This window comes from Pogona vitticeps, chromosome 3, assembly GCF_051106095.1.
Source record: "Pogona vitticeps strain Pit_001003342236 chromosome 3, PviZW2.1, whole genome shotgun sequence".
Taxonomy (NCBI): Eukaryota; Metazoa; Chordata; class Lepidosauria; order Squamata; family Agamidae; genus Pogona; species Pogona vitticeps.
The window spans coordinates 173532056-173549364 of record NC_135785.1 but is presented as its reverse complement, the minus strand read 5'-3'; the positions used below and the strand labels follow the sequence as shown (position 1 = coordinate 173549364).

The window sequence follows — 17309 nt, the reverse complement described above, 5'->3', positions numbered from 1 at the left end:
CCCTTCCCTATGAGCTCGGCACTGAAAAAAAAAAGAGCTGTCATGCCCTTACCAAAGATGGCAGAAAAGCCTACCCCCACCCCCTCTTCTTTACGACGCCCCCTTCCTGGCGCTTTATGAAAACATACGGAACGCCCATCATGCCCTTAACCAAGATGGTTAAGCAAACGTCCACACGCTTTTAAAAAAATGTTGTTATTTCCGGCTGCCGGAGAGGGGTGTGCGAGTGACTCGAACCCCGGGCCACGCCCCCTCACCCTGAGGTGACTGCGCGAGGGTGGGAGGCAGGCAGGCAAGCGGGCGTATGTACGCGTGGGCTATGTGTGCGCGCGCGGGGTGCTCGCGCCACTACCGCGGTTGTCTCGCGCGCGCCCTGACGAAGCGAGAAGGAGGGAGGGGGAAGAGAGAGAGAGAGAAACGCGGCGAGAACCGCCTCGCGCACCCTTACGGGCCAAACAGGGCCCCTCAGACGGATACGGAATCTCGCAGTAGCAACTGAGGCGGTCGGAGGAGTAGCGGCGGCGGCGGCGGCAGCAGAGTAGCAGTAGTAGCAGCAGCAGCCGCAGCGTGATGGCGGCAGCGTTGAAACGGGAACCGACTCCTCGTCTCTCTGGCTTTTCTTTCGCTGAACCCCAGAGCCCAAGGACGGCGGCGTTGATGGCAGCCCCTTGTCTCGGAGCGGCGTTGCGGTTACTCGTCGCGGTGCTTCTGAACGCGGCCCGGGCCGAGAAAGAAGGTGAGGAGACAAGGAAGGAACGAGCGAGCGAGCAAATGAGCGGTGCCCCCCTCGCGGGCGCTGTTTCTTAATTACCGCAGGCAGGCGGCGGCGGCGGCAGGCATTTCACAGGCTCGTCGCCCGTGGTCGTCATAACGACCCCCTCGTGTGTGTCGCCCTCAAGACCACTTCGGCTTCTTCGTCTGCTTCTTCCCCCCCCCCCCCCGCCGCCCCAACTCGCCTGTTTAAAATGCCTGGTGCGCTCAGTTCCCGGCAGTCTCTCAAGAGGGTTAATATGCTCCTTTTCTCCGGTCATTATTCCCTACTCTCTTCCCGGTTACCCTCAGGAATAATCTTGGCCATTTCCCCCGACATTTCTTGAGGCGCAGCATTAATGCTGTGAACAACGGAGTATTCCTGTTAATGTTTTAATAGCCTTCTCCTCCTCCTCCAGTTCAAAAGGAAATGAGAGGAGATAGAGTTTCCGACTGTTTCTGTACTGTGCCTTAAGCTACCGGCCTATACGTCTACACAGTATTTCCCCGTCTGTCTGTCTGTCTGTCTGTCTGTGGTGATGGTGGTGGGGTGTCTCTGAAAACCTGGATGGGATATTTCCCATTCTTTCTTTTGTGCCCTTCTTCCGTCTTGTGTCCCCTCCCAGTCCCGAGCAGCCCTCTCCCCGGCCAGCCCTGTTCGCTGCTCCACCCGAGGCGAGGGACCTGCCACCTCAGGGCCTGGCTTTCGGGCAGGGTACGGCAAGGGAGGACGGCTGAACCTCGGCTTGCTTAGTCTTGCTCCTCCCAGATGAATGTGTTAAATGTAGTGAAGTTGCTTTTGTCGTCCTCTTTGTTCTGCCTTGAACTTGGGAACAGGACGATAGTCCACTCTTTCCCGCTGAGCTGGATTCTAGAAAGCAAGAGTGATTTACTCTGCCATCCATGGCTGAGGGTAGACTTGGCCTTTAAAAACAAAAACTTGTCTGAACTATATTGGCCGGCACATGAGCTGTCAGATTGTCCTTTGTGCCAGTGAATGGTACTTTCTTCAAATGGATGCTTCTAAATAGTTGGACAATTTAAAAATACGTTTAAACATCTTTTAAAGCTTACTGTATATGTATGGTAGTGGGGTTGACTTGAGTCATATCTATCTTCTTGTAGTGGGATAATTTTTTTTAAAAAAAGAAACTTTATTGAAAATACGGAAATGTGTGGTAGCTCTTATAAATAGGCATTGGATTTTTGTGCTGATGCCCCAGGAGTAAAAGAAAGCAGGACTAGTATCCCTTGACCTCAGACTGACACACTCTGGAAATTTATGGATACATGCAAGTTGCTCAGCATGTTTTTATATTCATCAGCGACATATATTGTATCTGAGAAAGTGGACTGCAGCCCACGAAAACATATGGACTTAAACTGGTTAGTGGACTTTTTATTGTTGCTGTTTTGCTGCAACAATGCAACAAACACAGCTACTCCCTGGAAAATATATAACTTCAGTATTTTAATTTTATTTTAACATTCAAATTAATTTACAATGCCCTAAAATCATTTATAAAACATGGCAGGCAAAGTTGTACTTTTAATAAATCCTTATTTATGAATGCTTATTTGAGGTTTTATTTCTCTTTATGTAATGTATCCATTCAGGGGCCCCCCCCAAAAAAAAAGTTAAGCGGTGGTCTTTGGACAGCTGATTGCTCGGACATTATGAAGGGCAACAGAGAAGTGGCTTTAAGCCAGAACTTATAGTGACAGAAGGAAATGATAGCAGGTGACCCAGCAGAGAGGGCATACAAAATAATTGCATTCAACAATATTATGGCCAAGACCTTTTCTTCTAACATTCTCTTTGAAAGTATGAGGTTTTCTGGAACCCATAGATGTGAATTGCATTGAAATTGGATCACTAGATGCAAGCTGTATTCTTTAAAAGTATCTTCATTTAATAATGCCTTCTTGTATTGTGCAGTACCAGGTAAAATTTCTGAAAACCCAGTTTCATAACTTTAGCTTGACATGGAAGCCTTGACCTAAATGAGTTGAAATCAGTGTTGACTGACGTGCTTAAACATTAGCAAAATGTAATAAAGTGATAAAGTTTCCATTCTGGTTGCACAGTTTAGAGTCAAAATATAAAAGCCTTTATAATGGTTTGACTGCAGATACTCTGTGGCGATTTTGCTGCTTCACCCCATTTACAAAAGTCCCTTCATGTCTAGCACAGCATTTGCATGATCAGCAGTTAGTCTTGCAGTGTCATTGGTAGTTTTTGATAACATCCGTATACTGTAGTCTGTTCTGTAATTCTGCAATAGTACTCAGGCATGCTATTTGAAATTGCTTGGTTCTTTAGTGTATAGGAGAAGGAGAGCAAAATCTTTTGTTCTGATAATTTTGACATAGTGTTTTATTATTATAGAGTGCTTGTTGGTGAAATTGCATATGTGTCTGCATTTGAGAGCTATGTACTGCCTCTCTGGTGTGTCTGTTCATCTGAGGCAAACTCTGTAGCCAATGATCTTGGTTCCGCTGCTTGCCAGCTTATGTGCCTACTCAGTATAACTTTGGGGGTCTCACCCAGATTCTTTTACATGGGTGTTGAGCTTTTGGACTTCATCACTAGTCTCTGTTCTCTTCATTGGAATACTTATTGCTGCTGTTTTATTCTAATTAGAGAATTCAACTAAAGCCTGTATGTTACTATTCCAACTTTTACTAATAGCTTGCTTGTTGTGTTACAAGGCATTACTTGATGTTTGGAAGTTTATCTCTTTCAGTTTAATGTTTGAGTAAAGCTTGCTACCTTTGGTGACTTAATGAGAGCCATCTATTTTGCCATTTAGTGTTTTTGTATTGCATGAAAGTACAAGCTTTTAGGAAAGTTCTACCACTTCAGAAAGTTGTTTAACTTGCTTGATCTCAGTTCTTTTATTATACAAATAATATACTTGTTCCAACTATACTAGTTGATAAACTAGACTGGATGAAATAATCTTTTGTTCAGTGCAGTACTGAATTTTTCTGAACTGTGTGATATGAAAGGCAGCCAAAATGTATGCTTTATTAGTATATTTTATGTTTTAGAATCGACAACTGATTGACTCTCTTAATTGATTCAAACATGTTTCTGCTGAAATCATGATTAGGAATTTTATTTTCTAGTTTCATTGAAGTTTTTTTTCTGTACATAGGTGTTTCATGAATACATGACAGCAATCTTGGGACCCTAAGATGTCCTTAGATTAGGTGCAGACATCTACTCACATACTGCATTCAACGCTTTCTTCTTACATTTTCTTTAAAAGTATGAGATACTGTATTCTGAAAGACATGAATTGTATTGAAATTGGATCACTTTCACTTGCTTTTTAAAATTTGAAACAAAGTTTGGTTTAGTTTTTCAGTTTTACAGAATGTGTGAAAATTTTATCTGTGGTTTTGGCAGACAAGTGCATATAGATCCACTGTCTGTGCTGTGCCTAGTGAGTTAATTTTTTTGAGGGGAGAGTTGTTTTTGTTTTGCTGGCTTTGCAGTGCAAATACCCAAGTCTGCCACTTGACTGGTTGTTTTTATGGAATAGTATTTGCCCTCAGGCCAACCAGCCAGGTGGGAAGTACAGAACCTATTTACCCCTTTTCTTGCTGCTTCTTCACAGCCAGTATAATGATGCTAAATGCAGCACATTACTCTAGTTCTATTTTCTTGTTCCTAGTAGAAAAGAGTGAAAGGAGAAACTATACTGTATCTGGAGTGGGAAGAGAGGTAAAGAAGGAGCATTTTAATTGAATAAAAATTAGTCTGGTCATAAAAATACAGGTTGGTCACTTGTTGCTTCCCTCTACTTTCACATGGAATATTAGAAACAAAAGAGTCCTGGTAACTAGGTAATCTAAACTGGGATTGGGTGATTGATCTTGCAGACATGTACTGTATTTGCAAATCTGCAGTACTTGCAACTTGTGTTTCAAATAAACCTGGGTTTTTGTCACTATGCCATTTAATGAGTAAAGTGTACCTTCTCAGAAGATGAGGAAATACTGTGCAGTGCAATGTATCCAAGATGCTGCTGTACCATAAAATGTATTTTCACAAAAATAGGAAGATTTGAAGTATCTGGAATAGAAAGCTGCTTAATTACATAGAAAATGTATTTATTTATTTATTTATTTATTTATTTATTTATTTATTTATTTATTTATTTATTTATTTATTTTATTGGATTTATACCCTGCCCCTCTAGACCATGTCTAGTCGGGGCGACTTACATAAATAAAGCAGAACAATATAAAATATATAAAATCAAAAATTACAATTAAAACAGTTAATTAAAATTTCTGGACTAACCCATCTACCTCTTAGCAGGGAAAGTTTTGGAGCAGTGGTTCCCAACCTTGGGTAACCCAGACATTCTTGGAGTGCAGCTTCTGTAAGCCTTCATCACTAGATGTCCTGGCTGGAGTTTCTGGAAGTTGCACTCCAAGAAAACCTGGATTACCCAAGGTTGGGAACCACTCTTCTAGATGAAGCTTACAGCTTTCTCAAGAATGGACTGGAAATCCAGATACTGTGTTAGACCTATCTTACTTTAATGGTATTGCTGGAGACTCCTGCAGACACCTGCCTTTGGCATCCAGTCACTCCCTTTCACATCCCTCATTGTCTGAAACCAGTGGTTAAACCTACAGATAGGATCTGTAAAGAAGATTCACCTGTGTCATTACTCTATTGCAGGGGTCTCCAAACTACAGCCCGCCTTGCCCGTTTTATCTGGCCCGTTCCCTTCAGCCCGTGTGCATGGGGGCTGCATGTGTGCAGTGGGGTGTCTGTGCTGGCGTGCATGCGTCTGTGCAGCCACGTGCGCACAGACGTTCCTTTGGCCCTCAAAAATGTTGAAAATATATGATGTGGCCCTCACCCTCAAAAGTTTGGGGATCCCTGCTATACAGTGGGGTCTCTACTTAAGAACTTAATCCGTATTGGAAGGTGGTTCTCAAGTGGAAAAGTTCTTATGTAGAATCTGCATTTCCCATAGGAATGCATTGGAAACCATTTAATCTGTATCTGCTCTTTTCCGTCCATAGAAACTAATGGGAAGCTGCTATTCAACCTTCTACCACTATTTTTTCTTTTTTTCCCCCTTAGGTCAGGGAACAGTGTTAAAAGCACTTCTGACGAAGCTAATTTTGAAGCAATGGACTGAAAACCAATTAATCTGTTCTGGCTGTTTTTTTGTTATGTAGAGGTGCGTTCGTACATTGAAGCATTAGTTCCCATAGGAACTAATGCAAAGCTGGTTAATACGTACTCTACCACTAGGGGGAGAACTTTTTTTAACCTAAGATGACCTAAGGTTAAAAAAAGAGCAGGAAAGTCTTTTTTCCTGTTCTTATCTTGGATTTTTGTTCTCAAGTAGAAGCAAAATTTAGCAAATGGAGCTGTTCTTAAGTGGAATTGTTCTTAAGTAGGGACGTTCTTAAGTAGAGACCCCACTGTATTGTCATCAGGAGTTTCTGAAAGGAAGAAAACTCACTAAATGTGACTGTTGAACATGGCAGATCCATTTTTAATGAAATAATGTAATGTGTCTTAGATTCTTCCAATCTGAATTCAGACCACCTTATTAAGTGTAAGGTCTCCTAATGCTAGTACAGATTTCCAAGGCTGGTTTTGCAAGCGATTTTAAGCAAACATCATGGTGGCAGCAAAGAAGAGTTTAATTACTAGTGTTCAAAAATAACTATACTTTTCAGTGCTTGTTCTTCAGACAGCTTTCTGTATAAAACTTTTGAATTCCTATTTTTATTAAAGTATACTTCTTACATATTATATAGTCTCTTTAAAAATAGCACTGATAGTGAAACTTAGTGATACTTAGATTAAATAGGTTGGAATCAGTGAGACTTCAGTTAATTATAATTAACTTGCTTTGATTTCACTTGGTCTATTCTGAGTCCAAATCCAATCTAGTATTACCTATTTTTCAAATGTTGTTCTCTATTAACATTTGTGGTGAAGGCGATAGTTACCTGTTAAGCTATATCTTACATAAGCCATAGTTACCTGTTAAGCCTTGTTTAAATAGTGCTACCCTGTTTCCCCGAAAATAAGCTCTAACCTGAAAATAAGCCCTAGTGTGATTTTTCAGGATGCTCGTAATATAAGCCTGTAGCGTTCACCCTTATTATGTGTAGTAGTCATGCATATTCATGTTGCAGGCTAATGTTGCTAAGAGGCGGAGCCAAGAGATATGTAATAAAGAGGTGGAGTCAGAGAGTGAGAGTCAGTGAGAGTCACAGATCAGAGTGGAGAGATGTGGTTTTTGGGAGATCTGAGATGTGATTAGAGTGAAGAGTGAATAAGAACTGTTGTATCAAAAGTTGAGATTGTTGATAATAGAAGTTACCTATGATTAATAATCAAACATCTATAATCAATAAACAAGTTTTATTTAAAAGACAGTGAAGTTTGGACCTGCATCTTCATACTTCCATAAGTAATGTGGATTTAATCAGCTGGTAGCAGCGGGTAAAAAGGAGTATTATTTTGCCTTTCTGTGCTCTGTGTTTGGAGAGTCAGGCAAGGGGCACGAGGAGCGAACACCACAAAGCCCTACCCAAAAAATAAGACCCAGTTAAGTGAAATCCCGCCCTCCACCATTGTGCAGCAACCAGAAGATGATGACATGACTGTCTTTGAATAAATGTAGATTGTTGTACATGAAAAAAACAAAACATCCCTGAAGATAAGCCCTAATGCGTTTTCTGGAGCAAAAATTAATATAAGACCCTGTCTTATTTTCTGGAAAACACAGCAGTTCACAAGTAATTCTTGTGTGATCCTTGTTTATATAGTGTTTACTTAAGGTCACCTCATAGTCTGGTGACATGGGAATTTCATGAGCACAGCTTTGTGGGAACGGGGAGGCTTAAGGCTTGTTTAACACTTCATATGCAAAATTATTTGCAAAGAATGTCCTTTTTCAAAAGAGATACTATCTTAATCTTATGAAATGCTGGATAAGTCAGTGGTTTAGGTGTTTGGTTGTGGAGCCAGAGGTTAGGAATTTGATTCCCCACTGTGCCTCCTTGAAAGGGGATGAACTCGATGATCCATAGGGTTCAAACTCTGCAGTTCAAAGATTATCATTGTCATCATCATTAATAAAGAATCTAGGCAATGCATGTTGAAAACCCTAACATGTCTCAGTTTTCATACAGTATATCACAGAAGTGAGTACAGTCCCTCACATTTCATAAATATTTTAGTATATCTTTTCATGTGACAACGCTGAAGAAATAACACTTGGCTACAATGTAAAGCAGTGAGTATACAGATGGTACTGTATAACAGTGTAAATGTGCAGTCCCCTAAAAATAATGCAACACATAGCCATTAATGTCTATACCGCTGGCAACAAACCGGTTCCTACCCTGACTTAGCTATGAAGGCTTCTATAGGCCAGTCACTTGCTCTCTGCTTAATGTACCTTAGGCTGCTCTTGGGAAAATAGAATGGGACAGCATAGAATCATGTATACAGTGGTACCTCGCTAAAATCTGTTCCACTGAAATCGCTGTTTAGCGAAATCATCATCTAGCGAAATGCATTTCGCATTGGAATGCATTGAAACCTGTTTAATGCGTTCCAATGGGGAAGAATTGTCGTTGACTAGCGAAGATCAGCCATAGGAAAGCTGCTTTGCAAACTGCCAATCAGCTGTTTAAATAGCTGTCTTGCGAAGCTTAGGTGTCAAAATCGTTGTCTAGCGAAAATTGGTTTGTGAAGCAGGGACCAAACATTGTCCAGCAAAATTCCCCCATATGAATCACTGTTTTGCAAATCACTATAGCGATCGCAAAAAGTCAATGTCTAGCAAAAAACTGTCATGCGGGGTAACTGTCTAGCGAGGTACCACTGTACTTGAGTTCCATGGTGCTGCGAAAGACAATGTTGTTTGTTTATTTATTTATTTTGTATCACATCCATCTAGTAACAGAGCACTGCTTTGGGCAGCTAGCAGCAGAAGCAGCAACAACAATCTTTCCACAACATAAACCCATGAATCATTTTTAAAAAACAACAACAATGAAAAGAACATCTAGGTAATGGCAAACAAAGTTCAGACACCATACTTGGTGTCTCACATGATGGTTGTAGGAGCAAACTGGCTGAAGCTAAGTCGAAACAGTTGTCATATGATCTGGAAAAGGGAAAGAAAATTATCATTTTTTGTGGGGTTTTCACTGCTTTTCTTCTGACTATCTTTGGGTTCACTGCCTATCTTGCAGTGTAATAAAATCAATAGTACATGTCCCATAAGAACACTTGAAGGCAGGAAGTGATGTGTTAACTGAGTGGTAGCTGTTGAACAGTAGCAGTATACCTTGCTAAAGGGGGAAACCTCACTCACCAGTATACGTGCCCTTTTATTTGTTCAGCATATTGCTCAAACACTGGCATCACCCCCACCCCAGTAATTGCTGAATGTCTCTATGAACTCAGTCACACAGTATGCAAAAGTGTACTTTGTTTCTTTGAGAATATATGTGATTTGGTTCATTAGAAATTTGGAGCAGTTCCTCTTTTTTGGCAGGAAATAACCACTGAGGCTTCATTGAGGAAGTCTGTAGGCTTCCTCAATGAAGCACTCTGCACCATGCATATCGTCCCGCAACGAGGATGTCTGGCCCAGTCTCCCTCTTGCGGTGGTTGATTGAAGGTTGGATCCGGTTTGATTACCTTCCTCCAGTGACCTTGTCTTCAGGGAAAGACAACTGTCCATTCTTGTGTCTCCATTACCGATCCTTTCTCCTTTAACTCCAGGTCTGGCAGTAATCCTCCCACTTTTAAGTTAGGAAAATCATCCAATAATCAGCACTTTCCCTTATCTGAGATCATCATCTTTAGTTTCTCTCTCCCTTCCTTCTTCCCTTGTCATCTCCTTTCTTGGTATACTGAAAACTCTCCTCCCCCTTTGATCTTTTATATCCTCTTCCCACACTGGCAGAATTAACTCCTCCTCCTTTTTCCCTTTTCCTTCCTCTACCAAATAGATTTCAACCTTTTCCTCTTTCCCCTTTGATTCTTTTCCTTCTCTTTCTTCTACAATCAATTCTTTCCTTTCTATTATCTTTCTCCGACATCTCTATTTGAGGGGACAGCTCACTCTGTTCTTTCTCTTTGCCCTATCTCTTCTTCACAATATATGATTTTACAGGGTAAGATACTTCAAGAACATTTCATTAAAAGGTGGTATATAGATATATTATTTTGCTAGTAATTAAGATGTATGCCTACTTAGAACTTGCAGTTATTGCGTCATCTAGTAAGTGAGAACATGACTTTACTGCTTTCATTCAAAGATGCATATGTTACATCCTACAAATTACAAATACCGTGGTGCCTCAACTTACAAACTTAATTGTTTCTGGAACTCCTGTCGTAACTCAAAATGATCGTAAGTCGAAGCACCAGTCCCCATAGGAATGCATTGAAATGCAATTACTCCATTCCAGCTGAAGAAAAAAATCACAAAAAATAGGGAAAAAAAGAAAAACACTGCAAGACCCATCAGAAACGTCCTTAATCCGTTCTTTCCGAATGGGGGGGAGCAAACAATCCATGCAAGGCCCTTCGGAAATGCAAAAAAAGTAAAACAGAAAGCAAACAAACCGTGCAAGATGCATCGGAAATGCAAAAAAGCAAAGCAAAAGCAAACAAACTGTGCAAGACCCATCAAACAAAGCAGAAAGCAAACAAATCATGCAAGAACCATAGGAAATGCAAAAAAAGCAAAGCAGAAAGCAAACAAACCGTGCAAGACCCTTCAGAAATGGAAAAAAGCAAAGCAAGAAGCAAACAAACCCCACAAGACCCATCAGAAATGAGAAAAGAAAACACAAAAAACCCCTGCAAGACCCATCACAGCATAAAAACATAATCCCACCACCCAGCCCAAAACCACGGTGCAAAACCCACCCAGAATAGTTTTTTAAAAGCAGAAAGCAGCACCTTACCTTACCAGACAGTCCGAAGCCTCCTTGGATCGCACTCTCTCTAATTTTGGGGGTGAAAGAGCTACAAAGAAGCAGCCTCTTCACCTACCAATGGTTAGCAATTTAAATTCCACGCCTTTCCCCCCTGCCTTTTTCTGTTCGTAACTGGAAGCTCCAGCTGCAAGTCGAAGCAAAATTTTGCGGCTGGAGCTGGTCGTAACTCAAAATAGTTGTATGTCAGGATGTTTGTAAGTCGAGGCACCACTGTAAGTTATTCTGTCTCTGTCCCCCACCCCTCTTTTTCTTATTGGGAAATAAAATATAAGACTTAAATTGTTGGGTGACATTAAATACCTGCCTTTTAAAGTTTGTTTAATAGATGGGGGGTATAAATGGGGAGTTGTGGAATTTGTAGAAACCTGTCAGTTTGACAGGAAGAGAAAAGATTCAAAACAAGTATACTGAGAAATAACTAAATTAATGCATTCTTACTGAAGAAAACTAATTGTAGAAAAATGAATTTATGAAATTGTGCAGCTGCTAACTTGAGATATGAAACATTCAGGATTAATTTTGAATTGTTCCAATAGCTATTTCAAGCTTGGTTGCCATTGCATTGGTGTGAGCTACTATGAGGCACTGTAGCATTCTTTTGGGATGCCCTTATTACATGCCTTATTGAGTGCCTCACTGAATGCCTTATTTGGGAAACCGTCTTACTATAACAGAAAGGTCATGTGTTCATGGTTTTAAAGTCCATATTATTATAGTTTCTGAGGGACAGTGCTGAATGTACTGACTATAGTAATGAAATATACTGGAATACTACAATCCAGTTATCGGTCTGATGATTGTGGGGGGAAAAAACCATCCTGCCATGTCTTTGGTAGAGTTTGACTATGGAGTAAAGAGACCAAGTAAAGAAAATAGAGGTTTAACCCACATGGCCAGCTACAAGTCCTTTCCACTGAGTCAATTTATCTGTCCACAAGTAATAAGTATGCTTTTCAGTGTTTGTCCCATCAACTTGGCTATCTAGATTGTAGCACACATAGCACCAGCAATATTTGACAATGATCATGATGTCTTGGAAAACAAATTTAAATAGTTAGGAAACAACTTCCAGAATAAACATGCCATTATTCAGAACCTCTAAGGCAGGCTTGTCCAGGTCGGCTCGTAATGTGGCCCAGTGCAATTTTTTATTTTTAAAGAAATTCCAAAGTTTCAAGTTGCACTGCTGGCGTTTGCAGCCGGAATGCGGCCGGGGCACGTCACAATGGGGGGGGGGGAGAGAGGGAAGGAAGGAAGGAGCGGGAGGGGAGGGGGGCTGCGTGACTGCATTGCGCTGTCCCCATCAATAGGTGGACCCCCTCCCGGCCCCATAAAGCCACCGGAGTCGAAGCTGGAAGCCTCTGCTGTCTGAGATCGCAGCTGCCGGTAAGCGCGTTTGGAGCGGGGCTGCAGAGGACGGCTAGGGCTGCCCCCCCATGCGGCCCAAACCAAATTTTCATCTTCTAATGCGGCCCAGGGAAGGTAAAAGGTTGGACACCCCTGCTCTAAGGTAACACTTTCAGAAATGCAATCAATTTATGCACACAGCCTGCTATAGAAGCAAAATTATTAATGAATGGGTAAGAGATAGTGTCGGAAGAAAGGGCTTGGCTTTACTAGGTGCTGGGACAAGCTATGATCTCCAATGGGATACTTTTGGTTATAAAAGGTATGGACAAACTGCAGGTTTGTAGGGCAGTGCTGTTTTATTGTTTCATTTCCATTTTATATGATTGTAGTTAAGTGCAAAATAATTGCTCTGATAAGTGAATTAAACTAAGAATTAAGAAGCACAGTACTTCTGAAAACATTCTCAGCAGAAGAGCTTGTGAACACTACCAACTATTTGTTGGGAAACAAATTCCCAACTCTTTTCACAGCAGCTGCAAGTCCTGATTCCAGTTTTTTCGCCAACCAGATTTAGAGAGGATGATTTGAAGCTGTTGCTATTGTTGGACATTGGAGAGTCAGAGACTCTTGGGAATCTATTTCAAGGCAGCCTGAGATCTGCCAGCACATCCATATCCTGTAAAGTCAGGAGAGGTTTGTGAGACCAGAGGCGAGGGGGTTGAAGCCCTCGCCGGAGTGTCGTCCTCCCTTAGAAAGAACAGGAGACGCAGGCAGACCTACCCACATCATTCATCACAATGGTACAACAGGGAGTATACACCAGGGAACTAGAACTGGGGTTGGCTAAAGTAACCATAGCCACTCAGACTGAAAGGAAAATGGCGGGAAAGGATGAAAGGGGCAGAACTACTGTTGAGGCGGGAACTGGGGTTATAAAAGGGGGAGGCGACGATATACCCGGGGGTTGGGATTTAATATGGGTAGAAGATCCCTGGACTGGGAAATGCGAAAAGGTCCGGGTACCCAGGGAGGAGGTGAACTATAGAAGGAGGAGAGGTCTGCCTCCTCGAGCCTCTTACTTGGGAGAATCAGAGGTGCGTGAGTGGCACCGGAGACTGGGGGAAGTGAAGGAAGCAATGGAGAGAGAAGAAAGGGAGAGAAGAGCATGGAAGCTGGAGGAAGCCCGTTGGAGAGGGTTCTGGCTGGACCATGGGTTCCCTTATCAAGAGATGAGGACCCCTTCAATCATGAGGGGAGAGATGAGGAAATCATACCATTAATCGACCCAGGACTGGACTCCTTGGATGTAGAGGACAATAATCCCTTTATCAAGGGTCCCTGGAACAACTCAGAGTTTAACCTGTTTAATAAGAATCTTTGCCCTTGTAGGACCTGTTGGTCGCAAGAGACAATATTGGTGTTGATTTAGAAACCAAAAACCTGTTGTTTAATGTTCCAATAAAACCCAATTTTGACTTTGTACCTCGTGAGCCTGCTGTGTCTATATCTCAACCAGAAGAGGTCCCTTTTGAACCCTCACAGGGTTGCAATAGAATAATGAGCACGCAGAAGCAAAATACAAAGACAGTATATGTTGATGCTGAAAGCCTAGAGCAAGATGAGGAACTGGGATGTTATATTTTATCTTTTAGATTCTGAAAATACAGTAAAACTGGGAGGGTTGAGAGAGAGCTTGGGTAGAGAAAGGCAGTTTCAAAAGAGAATGAGCAGGGAAAGAAGCTAGAGTTTCTTAGCATCATGAGCAGTTTCATTTTTGATCCACTCTTCCTTGTCATTGCAGCAAGCCAAGCAGCAGGAGTGGAATGCAGGCCAATTTATGGATAAATAAATTATGACTTTACCATGATGTGCAGATGCAGCCACTTCATAATTTAGCTAATAATGTCATTTAACTTTTGAAAACTATTTTATTTCTGTAATTTTATTAATAGCAGTTTTGTTTTTAATTTCATTTCAAATTTATTGTGAGCTACCTTATTCAGGCATAAAGCTGTTACCTATCATAACAGAAAGGGAACATCTGTGTTCAACAGCTGTATACAACTGAATCACAGATGCTAGAAAGCTTTCCTTTAGAGGTTATTGTTCTCTTACTCTAACATTTGAAGAACTGGCACTATACCACAGTAAATGCTCTGCAGTGTATATGGTTTCTGTATTTACTTTTATGAAAATAGCATTTAATATGGATCTTGTGGCACTACGATACATAAAACATGCACATGGGTTCTCTCTTGCTGTATTCAAAACAGTTCACAAAGGATGTCGTTTTCTGCATTAGTTTCTGTTGAAAATGAGGTTGCAAGAAGGCTTCAAGGCTTTCTGAAGTTTGCTAGTAGAAATTACTGCATTTCCCTTTCCACCCCTTCTAAACTCCTTTCCACCCCGATTGCTTGTCTACCCCTTCTAAACTCCTTTCCTCCCTCTTTCGCTTTCCACTCCTTCTAAACTCCTTTCCCCCCTTTCCTTTTCCACCCCTTCTATACTCCTTTCAAACCCGATTACCCCTTGTAAACTCCTTTCCTCTCCCCTTTCCTTTTCTACCTCATCTAAACTCTTTTCCTGCCTCTTCCGCTTTCCACCCTTCTAAACTCCTTTCCACCCTGATTGCTTGTCTACCCCTTCTAAACTCCTTTCCTCTCACCTTACCTTTCCCACCTCTTCTAAACTCCTTTCCCCCCCTTTCCTTTTCCACCCCTTTTATACTCCTTTCCATGCCCAAAAGCACAGTACGTAATCTATGCACCCAAGTAGGTGGGGCTTGTTAGCTTTCGAAGGCAGCCCATCTAGGAGAAGGAAAACACCAATTTCAAACTTCCATTGCCTTGTGACTATATCCATTGATGGAAAAGGCTTCAGGAGTTAACCTCAAAGCAAAATCTGGAGCGGGAGTCCTGGAGGCAGTTTGCAATGTTCTGGCAACTCCTGCAACGTCACTGGAACCAGTTGTATTGGCTCTTGCCTTTCCACTGGACTATTTCGGTGACGTGGAGGGGGGGACTTTCTGCTTGGGTAACAGTCTATCCTCCATATTATTTTACCCAGGCTTCGTGCTCTGGAGAGGACACTCCAGCTTTGCATCCAGCGTCAAAATAACGCAGGAAGTAGCAGTTACCGGTTATAAGTCTTTGCTCAATTAGCGTAGAGTGTGATACCAGGGGCTACTTCCGACGATGGGAAAGGTCATTGCACCTCACTAGGTAGCTACCACCCACCTTAAGCTGGACAGTCCCCAGCCAGTATGGTGCTGCCTCACCACAGTCTGTTAACCTCACGGAGTGCGTGGGATTTAGGGTGCAAGCCGATTGAAAACCCTGCACAATGCAATAATCATAAGTAATCTTCTGCCCTAAAGTTGGGCACCTGGAATGTTCAAACAATGACCCCTGGCTTTTCTGATGACCTGCAGGAAATACACACCATGCGCAAGACAGCTGTCATCAACGTGAAACTGAGTAGGCTACAGATGGACATTGTTGCCCTGCAATACACAAGATTGCCAGACCTGGGATCTGTCAAAGAAAAAAAATTCTCATTCTTCTGGCAGGGAAAACCATTGAATGAGACTAGGGAATATGGAATTGGCGTTGCGGTTAGAAATACTTTGCTGAGATCCATTGTTTCACCTACTACGGGGAGTGAAAGAATTTTGTCTCTGCAGTTCCACTCATTAGCAGGACTGGTTCCCCTCATTAGTGCATATGCACCAACACTGTTGTCTACAACAGAAGTCGAAGACAAATTCTATGACAATGTGTCAGCTACTATTAAAAAAAATCCCTGAGAGAGAGCCGCTGTTCATTCTCGGGGACTTTAATGCTGGAGTTGGTGCTGATCACAATTCTTGGCCCACTTGTCTAGGCTGTTTTGCCATTGGGAAGATGAACAAAAATGGTCAACACTTGCTGGAGTTTTGCTGTTAATATGGTCTTTGTGACAGCAACATGTTCTTTAATATGAAGCTTCAACACAGAGTCTCTTGGAGACATCCGAGATCGAAGCATTGGCATTGCTCGATTTGATCCTCATTAGGTATTCTAGCCTTCCTAGTATTATGAGCACACACAGTTATCAGAGTGCTGATTGTGATATTGATCACTCCCTGTTGTGTAGTAGAGTAAAACTGCGAATAAAGAGATTGTGTCACACAAAAAAGGAAGGAAGATCACATATTGACATCAGCAAGACTCGCGATCAGAGAAAAGCGAAGGAATTTGTCCAAGTGCTTGAGGAAACTCTTCCAGGCCCAAATGTTGCAAATGCACCTGAACAATGGGAACACTTCAAAAACGCTGTTTATAACACTGCCTTGTTCACATTTGGCAAGAAGACAAAAAAGATGGCAGATTGGTTCGAAGTCCATTCGGAGGAGTTGATGTCAGCCATCAAGGAAAAAAAGAGAGCTCTAGCAGCATACAAAGCATGTCCTAGTGAGTACAACTTGCAGGTTCTTCGAGTTACTCGTAGCAGAGTCCAACAGACTGCCGGGAGATCTTCTAACGATTATTGGCTTCAGCTCTGCTCTCAGATACAGATAGCAGCAGACACAGGTAACATCAAGGGAATGTATGACGGTATCAAGAAGGCTTTAGGTCCAATACAGAAGAAATCTGCTACTTTGAAGACTGCTACAGGTGTGATCATCCCGGACTGAGCACAGCAGATGGACCGTTGGGTGCAGCAGTGCTCTGAGCTATATTCCAGAGAGAATGTCGTAACTGAAGAGGCATTAAATAACATTGAGGGCCTGCCTGTCTTGGATGAGTTGGACAGCGAACCAACTTTAGCAGAAATAAGTGCTCTTGGATTCCCTTACCTCCTGCAGGGCACCTGGGAAGGATAACATCCCTGCTGAAGTACTGAAGTGCTGTAAAGAGATCACCACTACCGAGCTGTATGAAGTCTTTCATCTTTGCTGGAGGGAAGGTGGAGTACCACAGGACATGAAGGATGCAAACATTGTCACATTGTATAAGAACAAAAGAGACGGGGCGAGTGCAATAGCTACCGTGGCATCTCTCTTCTCAGCATTGTAGGGAAGCTGCTTGCCCGTGTTGTGTTGAAGAGACTCCAGTGATTGCAGACAGAGTCTATCCAGAATCACAGTGTGGATTTCGAGCTAAGAGATCCACCATTGACGTGATATTTTCCCTCAGACAGTTGCAAGA

The 17309-nt window shown here is 42.1% G+C and overlaps 1 protein-coding gene across 3 annotated transcripts in view; it reads left to right on the top strand.

Annotated features, from left to right (window-relative positions):
• Window positions 1–421: 421 nt before the first annotated feature.
• TMEM131 (transmembrane protein 131) overlaps window positions 422–17309 on the top strand; it is a 129035-nt gene continuing 112147 nt past the window's right edge. For all 3 annotated transcript variants that reach the window (XR_013543502.1, XM_020809554.3, XM_020809553.3), the window contains exon 1: window positions 422–736. Coding sequence is in view for 2 of the 3 variants with exons in the window: in XM_020809554.3 (XP_020665213.3) it covers window positions 571–736 (166 nt within the window). In the remaining variant the exon portion in view is untranslated. The remainder of the gene's footprint in view (window positions 737–17309) is intronic.